General features: G+C 43.0%; 1 protein-coding gene across 1 annotated transcript in view; it reads left to right on the top strand.

Annotated features, from left to right (window-relative positions):
• The window catches only part of CMYA5 (cardiomyopathy associated 5), a 106,730-nt gene extending 88,044 nt beyond the window's left edge, over window positions 1–18,686 (top strand). The window contains exons 10-13 of the mRNA XM_043919945.1: window positions 7,793–7,926; window positions 9,209–9,308; window positions 12,596–12,769; window positions 17,795–18,686. Coding sequence (XP_043775880.1) covers window positions 7,793–7,926; window positions 9,209–9,308; window positions 12,596–12,769; window positions 17,795–18,041 — 655 coding nt within the window. The 3' untranslated portion in view covers window positions 18,042–18,686. The remainder of the gene's footprint in view (window positions 1–7,792; window positions 7,927–9,208; window positions 9,309–12,595; window positions 12,770–17,794) is intronic.
• Window positions 18,687–23,625: the final 4,939 nt, after the last annotated feature.

The raw sequence follows: 23,625 nt of genomic DNA, 5'->3' as shown, positions 1-23,625 counted from the left end.
CCCCTTAGAGGAGGTGTTTAAACGCAGTGAGCCTGTTGTGCTCCCGAGCTTCCTGACGTGGTGTCTGAAACAGCCGAGCAGTTGTCCCCCTGCCATCATCCTCACAGAAAACACATTTGCATATTTTGGTGTGTGGGCACTGTGGCTCCAGCCCAGCAGTCGGCCCCTGTTGGGCTCCGGGGTGGGCGGGAGTGACAATCCCTGGCTTGTGTGTGGGGGCTGAGGGAGCTCCTACTCACCCTTTCCTGTTTTTCTTTGAATGCTCTCCTCAGGTTGGGTGGGCTCAAAACACTTTCAAAAATTTTCCACCGCTCGGCTGTTTCCTCAGCTGTTCTGTCTCTCCTGTGTGGACAGAAGTCAGCAGCACTGTGGGTGGAGGAGGGAAAACTGAGAGAAATATAGTACAGGGATTAGCCGTGTGGGCTGTGCAGAAAGAAGCTGTGTGCTGAGGGACAAATCTGTGAGACTCAATACGCCGCCGAGGCGGTTGGGAGCACACTTCCTGCTCCCCGGCCCCGGCCAAGGCGGTGGGTGGAGAGACCCTCCCGGGTCGCCCTCCCTGGGAGCCCCCTCAGGGTGGGCTGGGCTCGGGGTGCTGGGCCTGTGAGCTCCTGTTTCTCCTGCTTCCAGCTTTTGGGGTCACACGTGGTGGGGCAGGAACAGGATTTTCTGTCAGAGCTGGGTGATCTAGCTGGGGATACCTGCCACTTTGTCCCTATAGAAGTAAGGGTGAATTTCCTCATGAACTCCATGCCTGGTTAGGAGATGAAGAATCCCAGCATTTGAAAAAGAAAACAAAACACGTTTTTCACTCAGCTTTCAGCTGGACAGGTGATGACTGACCACACAGTCTAGGGCAAGTGATTGGACCTACTGCACCGTCTGTGGGTAAAGGAGACAGTCATTCCTCCCCCATGCTTGCCTCATAGGATGACAGGAGCACCACTGACATGATTGGGCCAAAATTCACTGAATAATTAAGAGGTAATAGGATAACCTACCCCCCCGCCCCCCACCTCCACCTCCACAGAAATTCTTGGCATTCAGCTTTTTCTAAATGAAATCTTTCTTCCCAAATGAATCTGATTTAACTTTGATCATTTAAAATTCTATACACCTCCTGGTTGTATAGTAAAACCTCAGTCAATGGAAAACCAACCTCTTCTTTTACTTTTAACTTACGATCTGTCAGTTTTCAAAATGATTCCAGTTGTTCACAATGAAAGACTCAGTCATACTAAAGCCACTAAAAACAACCCTCTAAGGGCAAGAGCCAGGTAATGCAGGGGTAAGGAGATTGTATCACAAAGCACAGGTTAAGAACAATACCTCAATGGAACATGCAATTTAAATATGAACTTCCTGGCAGCTGAAGTGAAAACAGAAGAGAGAGCAAGAGGGAGAAAGAAAGAGATTACATAACTCATCTGTTTTAAAAAAGGAAGCACAACACTTAACTAAGAGAGACAATTCTATTTCTTGACATTCAGTTATAAGATGAATTTTTCATGTAGATCTTTATATAAGGGCTATTGAACAAGATAATAGTGATTGTCTTTAAGAGCAGTTTTACAAAAGATGCAAAAGCATTCCCTATGTAACCATTTTTTAAACGGGCTCTGAAAGCATGATTTAAATCGCCATTCTGTGCAGGTAGTTCTATGGGACCTCGGGTAATTGTCCACCTGTGTGACCTTGGCATGGTAAAGGAAAGCTTGGAGAATCCAGAAGAATGAATAGATGTGACTAGGTTCTTGGGATTCTCTGCCTGAAATGTAAATGGTATCATTCAAACTTTGGAGGGTAACTAACTATAGAGAAAACTAAACTCTAGGGTCCTTCTGCTGGAAAGATCTCTTTGATTGACTCTCTTTGATTTTGTGAGAGATTCTAATTATAGGAAAGCCTAAGTTCCATGGGTCACCAGGATTCTGCCCTCAGGTTATGTTTCTACACTATTATGAACTAATAGTGATGTTTAGTTAACACTGAGTCTTATAATAAGACCCAGTTATCAAGTGAAAAAAAAGGCCTGTTGAAAAATATTTATTATGTTAAAAAAAAGTCAGCATATAAAGAATTTCCTTAATCCTGATTTAACCAAAAATTTTCATCTTAAACAAAAAATTCCGTGTTTATGGATAATTAAGATTTTATAAATGGCTTCCAACAGCTGAAACTGTTTAGTTAGTTCTTCTTGTATTTCATGTTGCTTATGTTCTCGTAGATTTTTCTTCTTATTCCTGTTTCTCCTTCCCACCCCTTCTCACCCTGTGCTGTCTTACAATTATGTTTTTCAAACCTAACAGATCATTAAAAACACAACAACAGCAACAGCTGGGCTACTCGTTAGAGTTTAGATTCACAGGCGCCTCTTAAGGATTCCTGTTCAGAAGGTCTAATATGCCCGGGCAGGTATGGGAAACACGACTTTACTGGCTGGTCCCCATAGAGCCCAGCCATGTGCTCTCTCCACAGTTCACAGTAAATGCTGTTGATTGACTGGCTGAGTGTTGGTGGTGCCAACCGTAAGAGCCCACTGTGTTTTTAAAAAGCAGTTCGTACTTAGCCATCTGTTTGCCCTGCAGTGACAGCACCATCCGCAGGCTGCTTCCAGGAGTCACGGCACTGCGTTTCCCCATGGTGTTTGTACACATGCCGCCCCCGCTTCCTGGAGGAAATATGTTCAGGTCCAGGTATCGGACATGGCAGCCCAGCGGATCACCACTCCCCGTGGTGACCAGCCCTCAGCTTACCTTGGGCACATGTACACCTTCCATCCAACACAAATTGCTGAATTATAAAATTCCTAGAGAAGTTACTTTATAGAATTCAAACTAATGTGCCTTTTGCAAACACATTTAACCAGCTTCTGAACTTGTAATATAGCTCTGAAAGTAAATTGTTTAATTTCAGATAGATAATACGTAAATATGGTACAAATTCAAAAGATACAAAAAAGAATACAGTGAAAATTGTCTCCTTTCTATCTATACTTCATTTACTCATCTCTCCCCACCCCAGAGGCAATTACTGTTATCTGATGCATATTTATCTTTTTAGATAGTCTGTGCATATATAGCAGCTATATTTTTTCAACAAATGGTAGCATACTATATGTATTTCTTCCACCTTCTTTCTTTTTTTTTTATTATTTTTTTAAATTTTATTATTATTATTGTTTTTTGTTTTTTTTCCACCTTATTTTTCTTATTTAAAAATATTTCTTGGTATCTCATGGCAATATGAATGGAACTGCATCAGTTTAAAAAAAATGTCATTGTATTCTAAGAATATAATCAATTTATTTGACTAATTGAGAGGCACTTAAGTTGTTTCCATTGTCACAAAGAGTATGGCAGAAAGAACCTTGGGCATATATCATTTAATACATGTGCAAGTATATCTGCAGGGTAAATTCCTAGAAGTATCATGATTGGTTAGAAAGTAAGAACATTTTGAGTTTTGATAGATATTACCAAATTGTCTCCATAGACGCTGTAGCTGTTTACACTTTGGCAAGCAGCATGTAAAAGTGTTTGGTTCTCCATACTTTTGCCTATACGGGGTGTGATAAAACTTGATCTCTCACAGTTTGTGAAGTAGAAAATGGAATCTTATTATAGTTTAATTGTGCATTTCTGTTATTGGGTTGAACATCTTTTTGTATGTTTCAGAGCTATGTACTTCATTTTCTATGAACTTTTCATTTCCTTTACCCATTTTTTTCCTATTAGAGTGTAGTATTTTTTCTTATTGATTTGTAGGAGTTCTTTGATTTTTAAAGGACATCAGTCTTCATCTGTGATACAAGCTGCAATTAAAATTTTTTTTGCCATACATATTTTTTTAAATGTTAATACTAGTTAATACACACTTTCAAGAGGAAGTATGGAGTAGGGAATCCAACTTTATTTTTTCTAGTATGGCTATCCAGCTTTGCCAGCATTTTCCTTTCTGATTTGAAATAGTTCCATTATTATGTATTTAAGAACTTATGTGTTCAGTGCTATTCCCAACCTTTATAAACTGTTCCACTGACCCATCTATTTATGCCCTGGTACCATGCACTCTTTATTATTATAACTTTATAATTTTAGAAGTCATGTAGATTAGGTTGCCCTTTCATGACTGCTTTTTTTTTGCTAGTTTATTTCTCATACGACCTTTAGAGTCAGACTGTGTAGTCCCCTCTACTCCTCTGCCCCTGATAATTCGGTATTTGTAGAGATCATGTTAAGTTGACAGGTTAATTTAGGGAGCACTGAAATTTTTATGATTGTTGCATTTTCCTTTCCAAGAACTCATCTGCCTTTCCTTTTAGTCAAGTCTTTAGTGGACTTTCCTTCATTATCATTTTCAAAAATAGTTTTCATATAAATCCTACACACTTTTACTATGTTTGCCACTATTCTAAATAAGGTCTTTATTTTGCTTTATCTTCTATCTAGTTGTTATTGTATATGAAAGATTTCGATTTTTTTTTATTAGATTCACATCTAGCTATCTCACTAAATTCTGAGTTTTTCAATTGTGTTTCTTCGGTTTGCTAGATAGTAGTCATATTATCCGCAAGTGATAACAATTTTACCTCCTACTCCTCAATTTTTTTTAACCTCATGTCTCTCTCTGATTTAATACGAATGCTTTTAGTATTTTCTCATAAGCATTAAGTCCCTAATGGTTTTCTACTTCATAAAGATCCTTTTCAGTTCTCATGTGAAATATTCCTTGCCCCATCGTCTGTGGTTAGTCGTGGCAAACTTTTCAGTCATCCCCTGCAAAAACTAAAGAGTGAAAGGGCTCAAACTAGAGAAGCCTTTGTTACATTGGGCAAACATTGGCCTTCTGGGGTCTTCCACTCATTTCCATCAGAAATAGCAAAAGACGGACCAGTCTCTTTAACATGGCAGCCCTTCAGACGTCTGAGGAGACAGTAGGTCTCCTTTGACTATTTCTCTCTGCCTTACAACACTGGAATTTAACAATATTCACATTCCCAGAACCTCTAATATAAAGCCTTCCCTTCCTACTGTACTATGGTGCTTGTAGAGAGGATCCCACACTTATGACCCAGAGTGAAACACTTTGAGTCATATTTCTTATTGTGTTTTGGATTTTATTATTGGCTCTGAACTTCTACAATCATCAGATTGGTCACATTGTTGATAAGACTGAAATCTCTTCTTACCTAAGCACCAATAACTCCCTGGGATTCCATGTGCTGTTTAATCAATTACCTCGATTTGGATATTCTGTGAATTTGAATTCTACTCCAGACTATGCAAAGCTCATTATAACCATGTGGATTCAGTTGCAATTATGACAAGTTTTTGGTTTTGAAATAAAAATATCATAATCTATGGAGAAGTGCCACCCTTCAGATTTCAAATTGCAAAATTTGTGAAGTTTTCATTTGCCTCAACAGTAGGGACAGCTGACATGAAGACTTTTGTGGCATTCAAGTGAGGTCAGACAGAATAAATAGACATAGGGTTGAACCATTTGTATCTGAGCTTTTTTGCCTTCTTCTTGGTGTTTGAGCATATGATAGCAACTTATAAGCAATAAAACCCTACTATATTTCATGTTACTTTCATTTTCATGCCTGGTGCTTTTATAGATTCAGTGAGGGCATGGTGTGTATTTGTCATATCTACATGACCTGTTTGCACAGTGATCCCATATATTGGACTCTGTACGATGTAGGCTTTTGTTCTTTAAATGACTAATAAGACATAGAATGTAATTGACTCTCTCTCTCTCTCTCTCTCTATATATATATATATACACACACACACACACATATATAATTTCCTCCTTTATAGGCTTCATAAAATTTAAGAGCAAAACTTAACCCCAGAACAGTATCCTTGGCATTTAACAACTGCATTGTCACAAAATGAAACCTGTATGTTCTATCCAATTTCTAGAGATGAAATTTCCTCACCTAGTCCTGTCAAGCAGGGGCAGGACCTGAGCATATGACAAGTGATCAGTAAATATTTATTTAATGAGTAGATGAAGTCTGAAATTCAGTTCAGATCTGAGTGTGCTTATTGTGACCATAAGCTTGATATAATTAATGTACACTGAAAACATATCTTCAGTCATCAGTTCAAACAAGATCAGCAATACATTTACCCCAGAATAATGATCTAGATACTAGTTTAGAATTGTATTTTCAGTCATAGAACCTGGTGTTTTGTTAATTAGTTGAAGCATAATTAGTTGTCAGTGGACATGTGGCTCAATTTCATCCATCCATTTTCCCCTGCATCTAAAGAGAGTACCCTCCAAGGGCCTGGTCAGGTGGTAGGTTCTGAAATAACAATCAATAAGGTTTGGGGAATTTACAGGGACCTTTTTCAGGAGCAAGTACTAAATAGCAAATACATAAATAGACCTAGGCTTCTCCCCTCTGTGGCCCCTACTGCTGAGAAACACATGGAGTTTCCCTGCTTTTAGACACAGGGCTGCTCTGGTCGGGGAGGGACCATTACTCTGTACAGATTTTCTGCTTTGAAAAAGTCTAAATTAATTTGTTTTCTGGATCAATGATACTTTTTCCTTTTCATGGTCCTTCATGGTATTCTCTAAGGTAGGTATTGAGAATGAAATAAATCAGCAGAAGGAGGAATAACCTGAAAAAGAAAATAAATCTGAGAATGAACAGTGGCCACTCTTTGATTCTAATGATTTTGTGGAACATTCATTAATAACAAAATAAACCCAAAGAAAATAAAAACAAACAAAGCAAACAGTTAAAAAAAAAAAACTCTCTCCCTCTGAGAATGGATTTGAAGGCAATTGTACTATTGTTTTCTATGTCTAGTATCTAATGCACATCCAAGAGGGACAGGATTCTGATTCTGTAGCACTCAGATTAGAACTTTTATCAGCAAGGAGCCTAACTTGTCCAAAGTTTCCCCAAATGGAGGCTAAAAGAAGAGCTTGTATAACAAACTTGTATACTTTGTTTGTATAAATGCCCTAGGATATGATAATCACGCAGATTAAAGAGAATGGAAAAAAGGCACAAAAATTATTCCAGCTCATTTCAAGTTCAGAACTCCATCTTCAAATCCAGCAAGTCCATTTAGCTTAAATGGTTGGGATGTTACGGTGTACTTGCCGGGTCTAGTGCCATTCCAATACCATGACCAGTACTTTTCTTTCATTGTAAATGGGAGGTTTAGGAACAACAACTTTGGGGATTTTATTTGGCAATTAGAATTCTCCTTTTTTGCCAGGATTAAGTTTGCTCTAAAGGATGTTGTCATCTTTAGAGATCCTCAGTTTCATTAACTTGGGTAGCTTTAACATGATGGCTATGTACAAAATCATCACTTTAAGTTTTCCACTATTCAGGATCTGTTAATGAGATGGTGTTTTTTTCCATTATAGATTAGTTTAACATCATCTTAATCCACAAGTGCCCTCTTGGCCAGAATTTCATAAAGAAAACAATGTAAGCTTGGAGACTCATTAACCACAAAATTAGTCTATTTTCTGAATTAAAAAAAAAAAAGTTTCGTTGGCTCTATTCCAAAGAGCATTCTGGAAGGCATAATATTAGACAAAAGTTGACCAAGGTAGAAATGCTTTGATAAAGTAAACTTACTGGAAGTGGCCATTTTATAGAATCTGACTTGCTAACTCCATGGTCATAAAAAGGGAAAAATAAATGATTTGTTAATAAAAGGTGTTCATGCACTGCAGGACTGAAATATGATGTATTGTTTAGCATGTAGCATTATATTTAAAATTATTATTTTCCTTTCACGTTTAGATCTTTCTCTGGAATTAAAGGACTTCAGCTGAAAGTTAATCTCCAACCCAATGACAATTACTTTTTCTACGTGAGAGCCATCAATGCATTTGGGACTAGTGAGCAGAGTGAAGCTGCCCTCATTTCCACCAGAGGTACTTCTTTTGCACACAGAGAACTGCTTCCAAGTATTCCCATTCCTTCCCACCCACCACCCAGAGAAGACATCCTAGAGGGCCACTTCTGCTGGCAATGCTAGGTTTTTGGCATAAGGACCCAGGGTTGGCCAAAGGTCAAGGTGTTTCTTCTATTTTTCTGGTTTAAGACATTCTCAACCTTGGCTACCCATTAGCTATCAGTCAGGTGCTTAAAAAGTTAAAAAAAAAAAAAGATGCTGGGGGTCCACTCCCAAAGATCCTGATCTAATTTACTGAGATATGGGCTCTGACATGTTTTAAATCTCCTTAGATGATTCTTGTTTGGCTTACAATCTGCTATAGATGATGGGTATGTTTTGAGTCTGTGAGTGTGTGTGTGTGTGTTGGGAAGAGTGGGATGAAGATATTCTTGATACATGACACTGTGAACTCCATGAATAATCTTCCAGTCTTATTCTTCTAATTATTTTCCATGTCTAGCTCATGATTGGTGCCAATTTATGTTTGTTGAATGCATGAATGTATGAGTAACTCAAGAAAATGATAACTGTTCAAGGGCCTTTTGGGGAAAATACCCTGATGATGCCAATAAAAAATACTGGGCTGTTCCCAATTATTGTGAAAAGAAATGAGGAATGGAAAGGTGATCATTTTTTTTATCTTATCCTAGACCCAAAGATTGAGGCAGAAACTTGAGGGTGGCCCATTAAGTGACTTGCTTAACCAGCAAAAAGTTGTGCATGAGCCATGTGTGTTGTTTGATGTGGTTAGGGACAGAGTGATGTTTGTAAAGAGAGAAAACAGGGGGACTGTCTGTCCAGAAGTGTGTTCCCTGCAGTCCCAGTGTGGTGCCTGTACCTTCCACTGTTAGAAGCACTTCTGGAGGTTACACCAGTGCGTCCTCAGACTTGAACGCACACATCGATCTCCCGAGGAGCTTGTTAAAATAGAGATTGTAATTCAGGAACCTGTCAGAAGGCCTGAGATTCTGCCTTTCTAACTAGTTTCCAGGTGAGGTAGGTGTTGGGTGGGGAGCATACTTCGTATAAGAGTAGGCACTAGATTTGGGCTGAGGGGGGTTTCACACATCTGTGATACCAGGTAAGGTGACAAGTCACTAGCTCATGAGTCCTGATCACAGGTGGAATTTTGCCATGGACCTGAAAACACCCTGGGAGGGATTTTTATGTCAGAAGCAAGGAGAGACTAAGATCTGAAAGGTGGGGCGTGGCCAGGGAGGTTGTGGTAATGTTATAATCCTGTTTTCTGATTGCAATAGGAACCAGATTTCTCTTGTTGAGGGAAACAGCTCATCCTGCTCTGCAGATTTCCTCAAATGGGACAGTGATCAGCTTCGCTGAGAGGAGACGGCTGACAGAGTGAGTAGAAGGAGAAGGCACGAGAGGCCTCATGTGGCCTCACCCGCCACATCCTTGGTTTGGTGCACATGCTATGTGACAGCAAGCACGAATTGCAGAGTTCGGTTGTGGTTCGTTACTAAGGGGAAAGTGATGGAGGTAGTTCAAACATGGAGCAAGTGTCAATATTTTTATTGGAAATACAAGCACAGATGGTTTTGTTTAACACATAGGCTGTTTTAAGGCATTATCTCTGGTTCAGTGAAAAAAGAGCCTGGGTTCATTCTTCTATTATTTTCAACAGCAAATCAGATTTTGTATCAATCCACTTGAAAAGGAATAGAGGAGAATGACATTTTGTTGAGTTTCTGGACCTGGCCACATGCAGGACTTTCAGGATCTTGCCCCCTCTCCCCCAGAGGCTCCCATAAAAGGAAAGTGAAAGTGTTAGTCATTCAGTCCTGTCTGACTCTTTGCAACCCCATGCATTCTAGCCCCCCAGGCTCCTCTATCCATGGGATTCTCCAGGCAAGAACACTAAGAGTGGGTTGCCATTTCCTTCTCTAGGGCTGACCCAGGGCTCAAACCCGGGTCTCCTGATTGCAGGCAAATTCTTTACAGTCTGAGCCACCAGGAAGCCCCAATAAAAGGAAGCAGCAAAGTCAAAAGAAGCCAGAAGCTGAGGGCACAGCATGGAGCATGCTCTGCAGTTTGTCTGCAGTCACTCATGGTTATTTTGAGGGTCCAAATGGAAGAAAGTGAAAGACTTTTGAAAATCATAACCCATGTGAAACACGCTCCTGTAGGCACTAATGTGCCTGGGGTGGACTGCCAGCAAGCTCTCCCTACCGCCCTGAGCCCACCAACGGCGACTCGCATTGTTTCCTTCTTAGGCTGCTATTCACCTGTCTGTGGCTCAGCTCAGGTCTTACCTGCTCCTGGAAACGGCCAAGCCTTCTCTGGGCTCAGGCGCCCTTTGATCATGCCTACAAAAAGGTCTGAGCACCTTGGAATCGTTCATCAGCTACTCCATCTTGACTGGTCCTCAAGCAGCCCTGTCTTCCGCATCTTTGAACCCCCAGAATCTATCCTAGGGTCCAGAACAGTGGAAGTGCTAAACATGTACCAATGAGTGAGTTCAGGGGGAGAAAAAGATTTAAGAAATACACTGAGCTTTTCTGTCTCTTTTGGATTTCTCAAAAAATCAAAGAGAAAAGTATATTGGAGGTTGGTTCATAGATGACTGATGAGAATAATTGTTCAGTTCAGTTGCTAAGTTGTGTCTGATTCTTTGTGATCCCATGGACTGCAGCACGCCAGGCTTCCCGGTCCATCACCAACTCCTGGAGCTTCCTCAAACTCATGTCCATTGAGTCTGTGATGCCATCCAACCATCTCATCCTCTGTCGTCCCCTTCTCCTGCCACCTTCAATCTTTCCCAGCATCAGGATCTTTTCCAATGAGTCAGTTCTTCATGTCAGTTAGCCAAAGTATTGGAGTTTCAGCTACAGCATCAGTTCTTCCATGAATATTCAGGGCTGATTTCCTTTAGGATTGACTGGTTGGATCTCCTTCAGTCCAAGGGACTCTCAAGAGTCTTCTCCAACACCACAGTTCAGAAGCATCAATTCTTTGGTGCTCAGCTTTCTTTTTAGTCCAACTCTCACATCCATACATGACTACTGGAAGAACCATAGCTTTGACTAGATGGACCTCTGTTGGCAAAGTAATGTCTCTGCTTTTTAATATGCTGTCTAGATTGGTCATAGCTTTTCTTCCAAGAAGCAAGTGTCTTTTAATTTCATGGCTGCTAATAATAATAGATAATATCTGTAATGTATTTGATAGAATTTTGTTAATTATTAATCTGAAAATTAGCTCATGCATATCAAGCAACCAGGTTTTGCTCCAGAGAGCAAGCGCCCATCAGTAGCCACCTCTCTGAAATGAGGTTGTTGGGTAAAGACACGAGAAAGTGAAATATATTCCCTTGTGTAATCATTTTCTCACCTGTTATAGGGGCACGGGAGATGGTGCTGACTGAATATTAATGCTGCTTAAATTAAAAATGCTTCCTTGCTGTCTGAGTCATTTCAAAGCAAAATTGAGCAATTCATGCAAACAAGGTCACCCATCAGCGGTTGAAAGTGCTTTGGTTCACTTCACCATGCCTGTTACAAAAATAGCTGAGGTGAGACAAAATGAGACCTTTCAACAACCTCTTAGGCATACCTACTTCCATCTAAAGAGGCCCCAGTCCCCAAGACTGTTGACCGCAAGCCTCTCCAGAGCACGAACACCACACCCACTTTACCTGCATTACCCTCTGCTCAGGCCTCCCCAGACACTAGCTGCCCAGGAGCAGCATCTGGTTTGGTCTATGTGCCCAGTAAGGTCCTCAGACACGGGGACTCATGGTTAAAGGTTTTAGAGACTCCATTTTGTGTGCGTGCAAGTTTTGGGGAAAAAAACTTTCCAAGTCATACTCTCTTAGAATTCTCCCCTTCCCCCATTTATATTTCCTCACTCCCTTTGAACGCGGTGCATGCTGTCACTTTAGTCGTGTCCGACTCTTTGTGACCCTATGGACTGTAGCCCACCAGGCTCCCCTGTCCATGGGATTCTTCAGGCAAGAACACTGCAGTGGGTAGCCATTCCCTTCTCCAGGGGATCTTTCTGACCCAGGGATTGAACCCGGGTCTGCTATGTCTCCTACACTGGCAGGTGGGTTCTTTGCCACTAGGGCCACGGATTGGTGCCATTTCTTTTTATCCTATGCGTGTGTGTTCATTCATTCAGTCATGTCTGATTCTTTGCAACCCTATGGACCACAGCCCACCAGGCTCTTCTGTCCATGGAATTTCCAAGAGAAGAATACAGAGTGGGTTGCCATTTCCTTCTCCAGGGGTTCTTCCCGACCCAGGGATCAAACCCGAGTCTCCTGCATTTCCTGTGTTGGCGGATGAGTTCTTTACCAGTGAACCACCTGGGAAGCCCTCTTCTTTTTTTTTGGAAGCCCTCTTCTTTTTATCCTACCATTATTATATTTTCTAGTTCCCAGTTCCTCTAAGAGATGCTATGTGTAATATATGTGTGTTGTGTGTGGCAGTAGAAATATGTTAAAAGCATGTTGAATGTTGGGGGAATTCTGTGGCCCTCAGGTCAAGGTCAGGGACAGCATGAACAATGTCTTTAGTTGAATTCCAGCAGTTTCCAAGGACAGAATCCTGCTTAAACTGCGGGTGCGTTTATGAATGTCGATGTCTATGAAATAAAGGTTGCCAACTCCTGATCAACTTTGCCTGCAGAATCCCATCAGTGCTGGGTGAGGAGCTGCCTGCCTGTGGCCAGCACTACTGGGAAACCACCGTCACAGACTGCCCAGCTTACCGACTTGGCATCTGCTCCAGCTCAGCTGTGCAGGCTGGTACCCTGGGACAAGGAGAGACCTCGTGGTACATGCACTGCTCTGGGCCACAGAGGTAAGCTGGGGCCTGCCCCTCTTCACTTAATCCAAGTGTCATCAGTCGATGTCTAGGCCGAGGGCTTCTGAGGGGCCTCGTAAGTAGCCTCTCACTTCCCTGCCCAAGTTCTGAGCCAACTGAGAAAGAAAAGAGTCAAGTATTGAGTTGGCCCAAAAGTTCATTCAGGTTTTTCTGTAAACAAACTTCTGGGCCAACTGATACATGGAGACTCAACTATTACTCTGATTACTGAGGAAGCCAGTTTTAGAGAATGTGGTTCATATGTGAGAGCAAAACTGTTTCTTATCTCGAATCCTCTTTAATAGACTTAAACCCACCCAAAGCCTTGGCCAGGCCAGCTTCCCATACTGCAGGACAGAGTAGGTTCCTGGAAAAGGGAGTGTGTCCCCTCAGGAAGCTCATAATGAAAAGTCAGGAAAGTGGGTGTGTGGCCAGGTTTTCCTTCAAAAACCACCCCAGGGTGGGGAGAGGCCATAAGGGCAATGCTGAAAGGGCTCCCTCCACGGAGGAGTCAACAGAACTAAGGAAAAAGTGGATCCCAGCACCCCATCCCCACCACCGCCACTGGTCTATACTAGGGGTTGGCAAACTACAACCCACCGGCCAAATGTGACCTGCTGATCTCTTTGTAAATAAAGTTTTACTGGAACACAACCAAGTTCATTTGTTTACATATTGCCTATGGTAGCTTTCGTGCTAGTGGCAGAGTTGTCTAGTTATAACAGATGCCAAATGGCCCCCAAAGCCCAAGATATTTACCGTCTGGCCCTTTACAGACAAAGTTGACTAACCTGTGGTCTATATTATTAGTGTGACTGACCTGGGGTTCTTGGACTCTCTTTTGTTGTTGTTGTTTTTTAAAATCTTTATTTGTTGTTTTTGTTTTATGTTTTTGTTTTTTGACCATGAGGCATGTGGGATCTCCGCTCCCTGACCAGGGATCAGACCCACACCCTCTGCATTGGAAGGTGGAGTGGTAACTCCTGGACTACCCAGGAAGTCCCCTTAGACTCTTTAATCAATTTCCATTGATAAGAATCTAGATGACGAATTCAGGCAAGGCTTTATTGGACTTGTGCTGCAGCAGGAGCGAGCAAAGACAAGGAACGGGTCCCCTTGCTCCCTCCCTGAGGAGGGGTGAACTGGCCCCTTAAATGGAATGAGGGTAAAGGTGGATTGGTGGGTCAGGCTGGAGCAGTGGCTTAGGGGGTCTGCCCACCCCCTTGGCGGTGCCAAGTGCGTGTATCATGTACAGTACCCTGCTTTTGCTCCCAGCACCTCAGAAGTGGCAGTTGAGTTGGGGCCTTTTGTATCTTGTTCATAATTTGCCCCAACTGGGCATACATGTGGTTAATTTTAGTTTCTTTGTATTCTGTTGCTCAAGGAGACATCTGTCCAGGTGCAAGTGCTGCAGTAAACGGCCCCAGGTTGTAGACTGTCTCATTAGTATTGTCTAATTGGTTGATATGAAAAAGACACAAACCTGCGTTAGTCTCAGAGAGATAAGGCAAGCATGCTGTGAACTGAACATGTGCACAAGACGGTCTAATAACAGAGCATGAGACTGGAGCCAGGAACCTAATTGGAGTCCTGGCTCCATTCCTGACTGTGTCCTATTGACTACTCACCAGAAGTTGGTTAATCCTGTGAGCAGATCTGTCTTGGTTAATCTGTGCCTCATTTGTCTTGTCAGGGGACAGTGACGCCTAGTCTGCTCCATTTGGGGGTTGTGAGGGTCACATGAAGTCAGGTACAAGGAAGAGCTTTGAAACTGTAAAGACTCAAATGTGAGGCATTATTCAAATGGAATGCTTAAAAAGGAAGCAGTGCTTGCAAGTTCCCAGAAAAAGGCCCACAGATTGGATTTTGCATATTTGTCGCTGCACATCTCTCCCTGTATCCTACTTGACAGAGTTTGATTCCCTGACAAGGTTCATAAGGACACCATCTCCAAGAGCTGTTCAAAGTCACATTCCATCAAATCAGAGCAATTATGATTAATTGATGTTCAGTGCTGTGTGATCCTTGAGGACCCATCCTCCGCCCAGAGTTGAAAAATCATTCAAACCCAGAGTTTATGATCGGTAGACTTAAGAGATGGAACTAAGTATTGATTTCATGAAGATTTCCTTAGACAATTGAACCCTTATGAACCTAAAGGCAAGTCTCCAATAACAAAGTTCTAGACTCCAGAGAACAGAATTAATTTCATTCAGCAGCTTCAACAGCTCTGGTCTTTGGCTCTTGTTGCCCAGGGTAGGTTCTGTAGATTCTGGGGGAAGGGATGTGCCTGCCTGTGTGATCACAGCACAGAGGGGTCAGGTCTTAAGAGCCTCATTCCATGGTCCAAACAGAGCACCCTGCCTTCAGGTCACTGAGAGTGCTGCTATAGTAGACCCTCCTGTGTTTTTCCATTTTTCTGGCTTCATGATTTAAATGAAGCAATATTACTCCTGATTCTACTTGCATCTACTGTAAGATGTCCCAGTGGGATAGGAGAAATGAAGAGTCTAAGGAGAAAGAATCAGTTGCATTTCTTCCTGTCTGTCCCTAACTTACTCCTCTAGTTCAAGGCTTCACTTCCTTTTCCCATTTCACCCACAGCCCCCAGGCCTGTGCTCTTTTTCTAGTCTCTAACCACTCCAAGCCATTCTAAGTGTCACCACTGGCAAATATTTCTAAAACATCATTTGCATCATGTCCCTTCCTTTTCTGCTAAAAAAAATCTACAAACATATACCGTGGTGTCAGCACTCTGGGACCACAGTGAAGGCGGGAAGCCCGGAAGAAGGTAACCAGGCTGGGGGATGGGAGTCCTGAGGGCAGTAGCCACCGGGGTGGAAAGGAGTCTGGGCTCATTCTGCGCCAGCAGGGAGATGCACCAGGGTGGGCCTCACAGGTAGGGACCCTCACCCAGGTAGTTCCAGGGTCAGGCAGATGTCAAGAACCAGGCTTCCGAATGACCCCTGTCTGAACAGGAACTAGCAGTCCAAAGGATCAGGAGGGAGTCAGGCCACAGACAGACAGGCCTTCTTTCAGGCCGGAGTGCAGCTTGGAGAATGAAGCGATGTGCTCAGTGGGAAATGGGGCAGAAGCAGGACAGGGCGAATTCCAGGCCCTGCAGAACTGGTGGCTCCAAGGCTTCATGGAATGTCCTTCCCTCCGTGACCTACATGGTAGCCACTTGCTCAGGACTGACTGGAGCTGGGGCTGTGGGTCTTCCCAGCAGGTTAGGGAAGTAGCTCAGACGGACATTCAGAACCCTCTTGACCAGTCCTGTCCACACACCTTCTGAAAAACTAGAAAAACGGTAGATGTGGCTATTGAGCACTTGGAATATGGTTAGCAAGACTGATGAACAGAATTTTGAATTTTACTTCATGCTAATGTAAGTGGCCACATGTGCCTCTTGGCTACTATATTAGACAGGGCAGGCCAATACAGAGCCTGGCCTCTGACTTACCCATCCAGGTAATACCCTCAAAGTCATTCACACGTCCCCTCCTAACTGGTCAAGCAGATGACATACAGGTTTATTCTGCCACCTCGTTATTGCCTCTGCTGCCCCCACAGCTTGGATCACCTCGCCCTTTTCTCCATCCTGTCCTGACCTTTCTTTGGCTGAATGTGCACCCATCTGCTCCCCAAGCCAGCTACACTGCTATTCCCCATCATTGCCACCCACAGCCTCTGTGCTTTACAGGTTCTAAAATTTCATAGTGTTCGGCCATATTTCACATTGGCAAGGCACTGAAAAGGTCCTTTATCATTGTGGAAGTCTCACTTACCTTTTATCCCCATAAACCTCTGCCCTTTTGAATGAACTTCGTTCCGCAAGGAAGTTGCCAACTTGCCATTCCCTGCGCTCAAGCTTCTAGGTGTTTAAGAGAGACGCAGCAAGTCTTCAAGGTCCTTCTCTGCCTCACCAGAGGTAGGCAGGTTCTATGGCCCCAGTCTGTCCAGTGTCACTCTCCCCCTCAGACCTGTCATATCCACAGACCACACACCTGTCCCCCAGTTCTTCTCTTCTCCTGCTTTCAGGGCCCCACCCTCTGTTTCTAAGATCGCCAGGAGGAAGCTCCCATCTTATGGTACTCTTTTGCACAGAGCAGTCTCACTTTTTCTGTTCAGCAATTTCTCCCTCCAACCTGTCCTTGAACCTTTCCTTTCACAACCAAACCAGGTCCATGAAATGTGTCAGAAAACGCTTTCCCCATCTGTGCCCGGAGCTGGAGTCTGAGCCCCAGCCTGTGCTAAAGTCATAAACAGTTTTTCCTTCTAGTTCAGTAGAGTATGGGTTTCCTCGAAGGCAAGGACAGTATGCTGTGGTCCTTCATATCCCCCAGAGGTGCAGAGGTCTAACAAACTGTAGAACATACACATACGCCATTGAAAACATGGTGAACTGAATGTATTTGAACTGAAAAGAGAAATCAAAGGTAACCCCCCTTGGCTGTAAGGCTGCAGAAAACATGGAGAAGATGAAAAGGAAAGTTGGTTTGGGGCAGGGGAATTGTACAAAGGATGAAGTTGGACAGAAATAACGACATATTTTGTAAACTTCATTAAGGCCCTTATATAAGTTACTTACAAATTTTTTAAACAGTAAAATTAATGCATTTTATGGAAGGCGAACCTGCAGTACTTTTTAAAATACATGGCAGCCTCAAAGGAGTTTTATTCAAAAGAATGACACACCATGAATGCGGTAGTTAAAACATGTGGGCAGCTGGGAAAGAATTAAAATGTGGAGAAAAATCACAAGGGAGGCATATGTTGGTTATTCTGGGCCTGCCTCCTAATGTAGAAGTAGCAAAATTATTAAAAACGCTCGTCTGTTGGGAAGAGCTATGCATTTTAGCATCTAGGAGGGATCTGGCTAAGGTATTTGGGGCAATGTTACTGCAGCTTCTTATTGTGAACTGAGATCAATAACTGCAAAACTGGTTGTCTCCAGATGATTTTCTTTATCATAGTCCTTCAAGATATCCAGTTTTCAATTCCCATTCTGTTCCATTTCAGATACACATTTTTCTACAGTGGCATTGTGAGCGATGTCCACGTGACTGAGTGTCCTGCCAGAGTGGGCATCCTGATGGACTACACCACCCAGAGGCTGCTGTTTATAAATGCTGAGACTGGACAGATGCTCTTCATCATCAGGCACAGATTTAACGAGGGCGTCCACCCTGCCTTCGCCCTGGAGAAACCTGGAAAATGTACTTTGCACCTGGGGATAGAGCCCCCCGATTCTGCAAGGCAGAAGTGATCGTTGGCTTTCAAGAGTTTCCAAGAGCGAAATTTAAATTTTGGAGGAGGGGGTGCTCTGTTGTTCTCTCCTGTGGGTGCTAGACAGCATTCACAACATTTGAATACAGCATTCAAAAAACACTTGCACGAAGGATAGCTCCATGCACAGTGATCAACACGTGAGCCAAACCACCAAGAAAACCTTGAATTTCTAGAGTGTCGTGTGAGTAGAAGATGGAAAAAGCAACCTCTACCCTTCAGTTTACATATGTTTGAGTTCTTCCCTAAGTGAAAAGGATTTATACCTGACTTGGGAATCAAAATAGCGAAATGGACTTCCACCTATGTCGCTGGTGAAAGAAATCCTCAGAGGGACAGGTCTGTGTCCCTTCCTGAGTGACGGGAAGGTTGTGCTGGTAATTCCTCTCCTCCAACAAGAAACAACTACTTTTTCCATAAGAGAAATGTCATCTACTTCACTAAAGAATGCTGAGTCCTAATCAGTAGCGAACATATTTTAACCATTCTAAGCTGATAATGAACTCTTTTGTAACCATTATATACTGTAGAACACGAGTCTCTTTTCCCTGAAATTTTAAATGTAGAAAAATGCTAGATGTTAGAGATTTCCTTTTTGTTAAATAAATGGTTAGAGTATATAAAACAAAACATGTTACGTGAACTTACTACATGTGACTTGCGAGCCTGGCATCTCTGGATGGGACAAGCTACGGATAAAGCGTCACCAAACTGCCCTGGGTGGGACTACCACTCATTTTCATGTGAGAATTTACACATGTAAGCTTTAAAATCTAAACATTTTCAGCCTATAGTTACAGACAACTACCAGAAACTGAGAATCTCTTTTTGCTAAAAATAAAATGGTTGGTCATTTTAAGATATATTGAAATCTCTCAAAATCTTCCTAAAATATGTATGTGTAGAGTTGATAAATATAAAATGCATGTTGAGATGAAATTGCTCTTGTTCTCCACAAGACAAATACTTTGATTGTACTTGAATATTTTTTTTAACATTACGAATTCAATTGTTTTCTTATATCAAGAAATAATGTCCTACTTTTGGTACATACCCTAAAATCTATTGTTTAATAGCTGGAAAAGTGAAACTGGGTGTGTAACCGCATTAACAGAGAGACTTCAAAGCCTTCCTCATCCTGCTTTGAAATTAGGGCAACTGCAGGCAAGAAGGATAGTGAGTGAAAACAAGTAGTCAGTGCTGCTTTGTGGGAAACACTTACTTCCTTTTTTACAAGCCTTAAAATGATAATCAGATTCTGACTAATCAGCAATTCATGGTCATTATTACTTTTTTGGGTGAAAATATAGTGTAATTAATAACAAAAGGAGCAGCAACCACGTGGATTTCAGAATTTGACTCAGTTTGGATTCCTCCAAAAGTAGACCAAAGAGATAAAGATTTAGTGCAAGTTATTTACATAGGAGATAATTCTAGGAAACATAGGAGGCAATTCTAGGAAGCACAGGAGAGGAAGTGGGGAAAGTGGGAAAGGAAGAGGCAAGAGCGTCTAGAGGACATGTTTTACGAGTAGGTTATTACAGTGTGGACACCAGGGGCTTGCCGTGTTGGGGGCACCCTCGGAAACCACTCGGAACACGCCAGAGGCTAACGTGTAAGCACTCCTGTCCAAGCCAGTTGGATGAGCATTACCCCTGGAGACCTCGGGGGACATTAAATTCCCTTCCCTACCTTTCCAGGTTGTGTTCCTTGAAAGCTCTGTGGTCATAAGAAACCCCTCAAAGGACACAAGAAACACAGGTGCCTGATACAGCCAACAGCAGGCCGCCCACCCTCTAACGCAGCTGCGGGCGCACTCAGGCGAGCCGCGGGGAGGCGGGCCGGACGCCAGCAGCGTCCGCCGTCAAGGCGGAAGCAGCTCCGGGGATTACGGCGGAAGTCGTGTAGTAATGGGAGGAACTGGGTTCAAATCGTGACTCAGCCCTTCTACGTCATGACTCTGGGCAACTCAGATGCTTTGGTGATGCCTTTTTCTCAGGATAATTGTAAACGTAAGGTTAAATAAGCACGCGAAACAGCCCAGTATTTTTAGCTTACAACGTCCTGACGAGGATGCCCAAGAGACCCTCTGTGGCGACCTTCCACCGCACCCCTGGTAAGTGGGCCCCTATATCTCTGACCCCGTAGCAAGGGGATGCTGGCAGGGAGGACAGTGGCCTTGGGAGCTCATGGTTTAGCTGCCTTTGTCTGTTAAGCGACAGGCGGTGGTTCTAGGGGACTGGTCCCGTGCAGACAAGTAGAGTGAAGCTAATGCTGTTTCCCCCACGCCCTCCTCCTTGGCCCTTACTCTCTGAGCTGCTTTTGCATTCTTGTCTTTCCTCTTCACACAACACAGATCCTCAGCGAGAGAAAAGGAAGACAGCGAATTTCTGTCCAGATTTCTCCTCTGGAAATCCGCTGATGGTCAATGTATAGCTCATGCATTATCTCTTAATGCTCATCAGGTCATTGCACAATAAAAATTTCCATTTTATGGATGAGGAAACCAGTCTCAGAGCAGTTAACTAACTTGTTCATAGCCACAGCTGGCAGGGAATAGAGCATGGATTTAGATATAGCTTGCATCCGAAGCTAGAAGAATAAAATGATTATATTTTGTTTCATTTTTAATCAGGTCATTTTTCTACATATACGTTGTACATGAAAATTACGTGCCTATGCATACTCATATGCACACCACACATACACATATGAATATACATATATGCACACATATATTCATTCATACATCCACTTTCTCTTCCCTCCTGTACTGACTTCCTTCCCAAGCCTCTCTTTTGTTATCGGTGCTGTCCTACTCCCAGCAGACATAGGATACTTTAATTCTTTCTTCAATACCATTGACCTTATTTAGGATTCAGAGGTATGTATAATATTCTATTTGTGAGAAAAAAAAGCATGAAACCACATAGATGAAAACACAGTGTTGCCTCTAACAGGTACAGTGGAAAAAAGATTCAAAAGTGGGGATGAACCCTGTGGTCCTTCTCTGTCTCTTTGCACCTGGCAACTCTGGCTGGATATATTCTTTGTCAAAATTAGAAGTGTTTATCTGTTGGAGCAAACCAGAATATGTTCCTGTTGTTTTTATAGAAGTGCTTCCCTAGCGTCCAACAGAATTGTACTTCATCACACTCACTCACAAAACTGTGCTTTCAGTGCTGAAAACCAACACTCTCCCATCAGAAGCATCTTTCAGGCCTCAGGATGGCCTGTATCTGAGGTCCCTTCTCAGCCTTGCTGTGTTCATTACCCTTGAATCATCTCAGCTGTTTAATTGCTGAAAGAACTCACAGGACTCAGTTTATGCTCATGGAAGAGCTTTATCACAGGCAGAGTAAGGTCTAGCTGCACAGAGGAAGGGTCAGCACTGAAGGGGTCCTCCTATACATCAAGTGCACGTGTCCTTGTCCACCTGTGCATGGATGCACAGCACGCACATGCCTCCAGGCCTCAAAACACCACTGTCAGTGTGTGTGTGAAGCACCTGGGTAGCAGGAAGCCCAAGTTTTGTTTCAGGGGGTTTGGTGTGGGGGAGGGGGGCTCTCATACTGAGCTGGTCATGTACTTTCTAGCTGTGAAACTACCCCTAATTGTTGAAACGTACCTCCCTGCCCCCTACAGGCTCTACCAAAGCCAGTACCTAAGATAAATATCCAGTGATTATCCCTAAATGATGCTGACAGACTGATACAACTTGCTCCAAAAGAACTGATGAATCCATGGTTACAGAATATCACTTCTTTTTAGTTAATAGATTTCCATGGCATTAGGCAAGGATCAGTAACTGTGTGGATACACAGGTGGTCAGTGAAGATGAGTGGGAATGAACCCATGCTAGGCAATTACTGTCCTGAATTCCAGAGCCCAACTGCTGGGGGTGTTCCACAAATAATAGTAATGAGAGCTGAGTGCCTCTCCTGCCCCATGTCCCTGATTCGGTGACTGCTAGGCAGTGATCAAGGGCTCATCCTTGAGCTGAATGAAGTTGGACGTGCTTTCCAGCCCCCTCCACAGTGGGCAGGGGTGTTGGCAGGGAAACGTATTTTCTGTACTTCTCACGTTAGAAGAATGGCATCTCTCACTTTGCTTTACTACCCCCAGAGTATGTGTGGTTGTGCTCCGCTTTTATGTGCCCCTGTTTTGGTCTTAACTCCCTGTCAATATTGAGTTCGTTTTCTCTAATCAGTATCAGTAACTTCAGGTGCCTAAATAGTATATGCGCTGTGAGAATTGCTTGAGAATAGCTGGAGGGTTGAAAATGTTTAACCTGGAACAAAGACAAACTAAGGAAGGAAATAGTTCTTCAAAGACTTGCTGCTGTTTGTTCCATAAGTCATGTCCAACTCTTTTGTTACTCCACAGACTGTAGCCCATCAGGCTCCTCTGTCCATGGGATTTTACAAGGAAGAATACTGGAGTGGGTTGCCATTTCCTTCTCCAGTGGATCTTCCCAACCCAAGGGTTGAATCTTTGCCTCCTTCATCTCCTGCTTGGCAGGTGGATTCTTTACCACTGCACCACCTAGGAAGTCAGAGACTTACAGGGCTGTTTTATGGAAGGAATTAGGCTCATTTTGAGTTTTACACCAGGACCAGTGGGTAGAAGTCCCAGGGTTGAGGAATTTGGTTCAAGAGAAGGGAGAATACCCAATCAGTAACAGCTGGCTGAGAGACATACTGCTTAGCAGGTAATGAGCACTCAGAGTCAGGCTGAAAGATCAAGCATCTGAAATTTTAAAGAGCATATTCTTGCTTTCAGTTCCAGATCCATGGCCATGGTTTTTAAGCTATATTCCTGGGGTGCTGGGATTCCCAGGGGCATGAGGACAACATGGGATCCAGTAGGAAAGCCAAGTGGGCGTAAATTCAAACCCCTACCCCTTTCCATCACAGTGGCTCAGTTTGGATCTGGATTCCATGTAACAGTTTATTTAATAAACAGGTTTCTATGGTGAGATAAAGTTTAAAAAGTAGCTAACTGCTGAGATTAAAGTCTGAACTCTCTGATGCTGAATTCTCTTCCAGTTCAGTTTGGTTCAGTTACTCGGTTGTATCTGACTCTTTCTGACCCCATGAATTGCAGCACGCCAGGCCTCCCTGTTCATCATCAACTCCCAGAGTTTACTCAAACTCATGTCCATCAAGTCGGTGATGACATCCAGACATCTCATCCTCTGTCATCCCCTTCTCCTCTTGCCCCAATCCCTCCCAGCATCAGGGTCTTTCCAGTGAGTCAACTCTTCGCATGAGGTGGCCAAAGTATTGGAGTTTCAGCTTCAGCATCAGTCCTTCCAATGAACACCCAGGACCTGAAGGATCTCCTTTAGGATGGACTGGTTGGATCTCCTTGCAGTCCAAGATACTCTCAAGAATCCTCTCCAACACCACAGTTCAAAGCATCAATTCTTCGGTGCTCAGCTTTCTTCACAGTCCAACTCTCACATCCATACATGACCACTGGAAAAACCATAGCCTTGACTAGACGGACCTTTGTTGACAAAGTAATGTCTCTGCTTTTTAATATGCTATCTAGGTTGGTCA

Source organism: Cervus elaphus, chromosome 12, assembly GCF_910594005.1.
Source record: "Cervus elaphus chromosome 12, mCerEla1.1, whole genome shotgun sequence".
Classification (NCBI taxonomy): Eukaryota; Metazoa; Chordata; class Mammalia; order Artiodactyla; family Cervidae; genus Cervus; species Cervus elaphus.
Note: the sequence above shows the minus strand (reverse complement) of the source record. Positions and strands in the feature narration are given on the sequence as shown.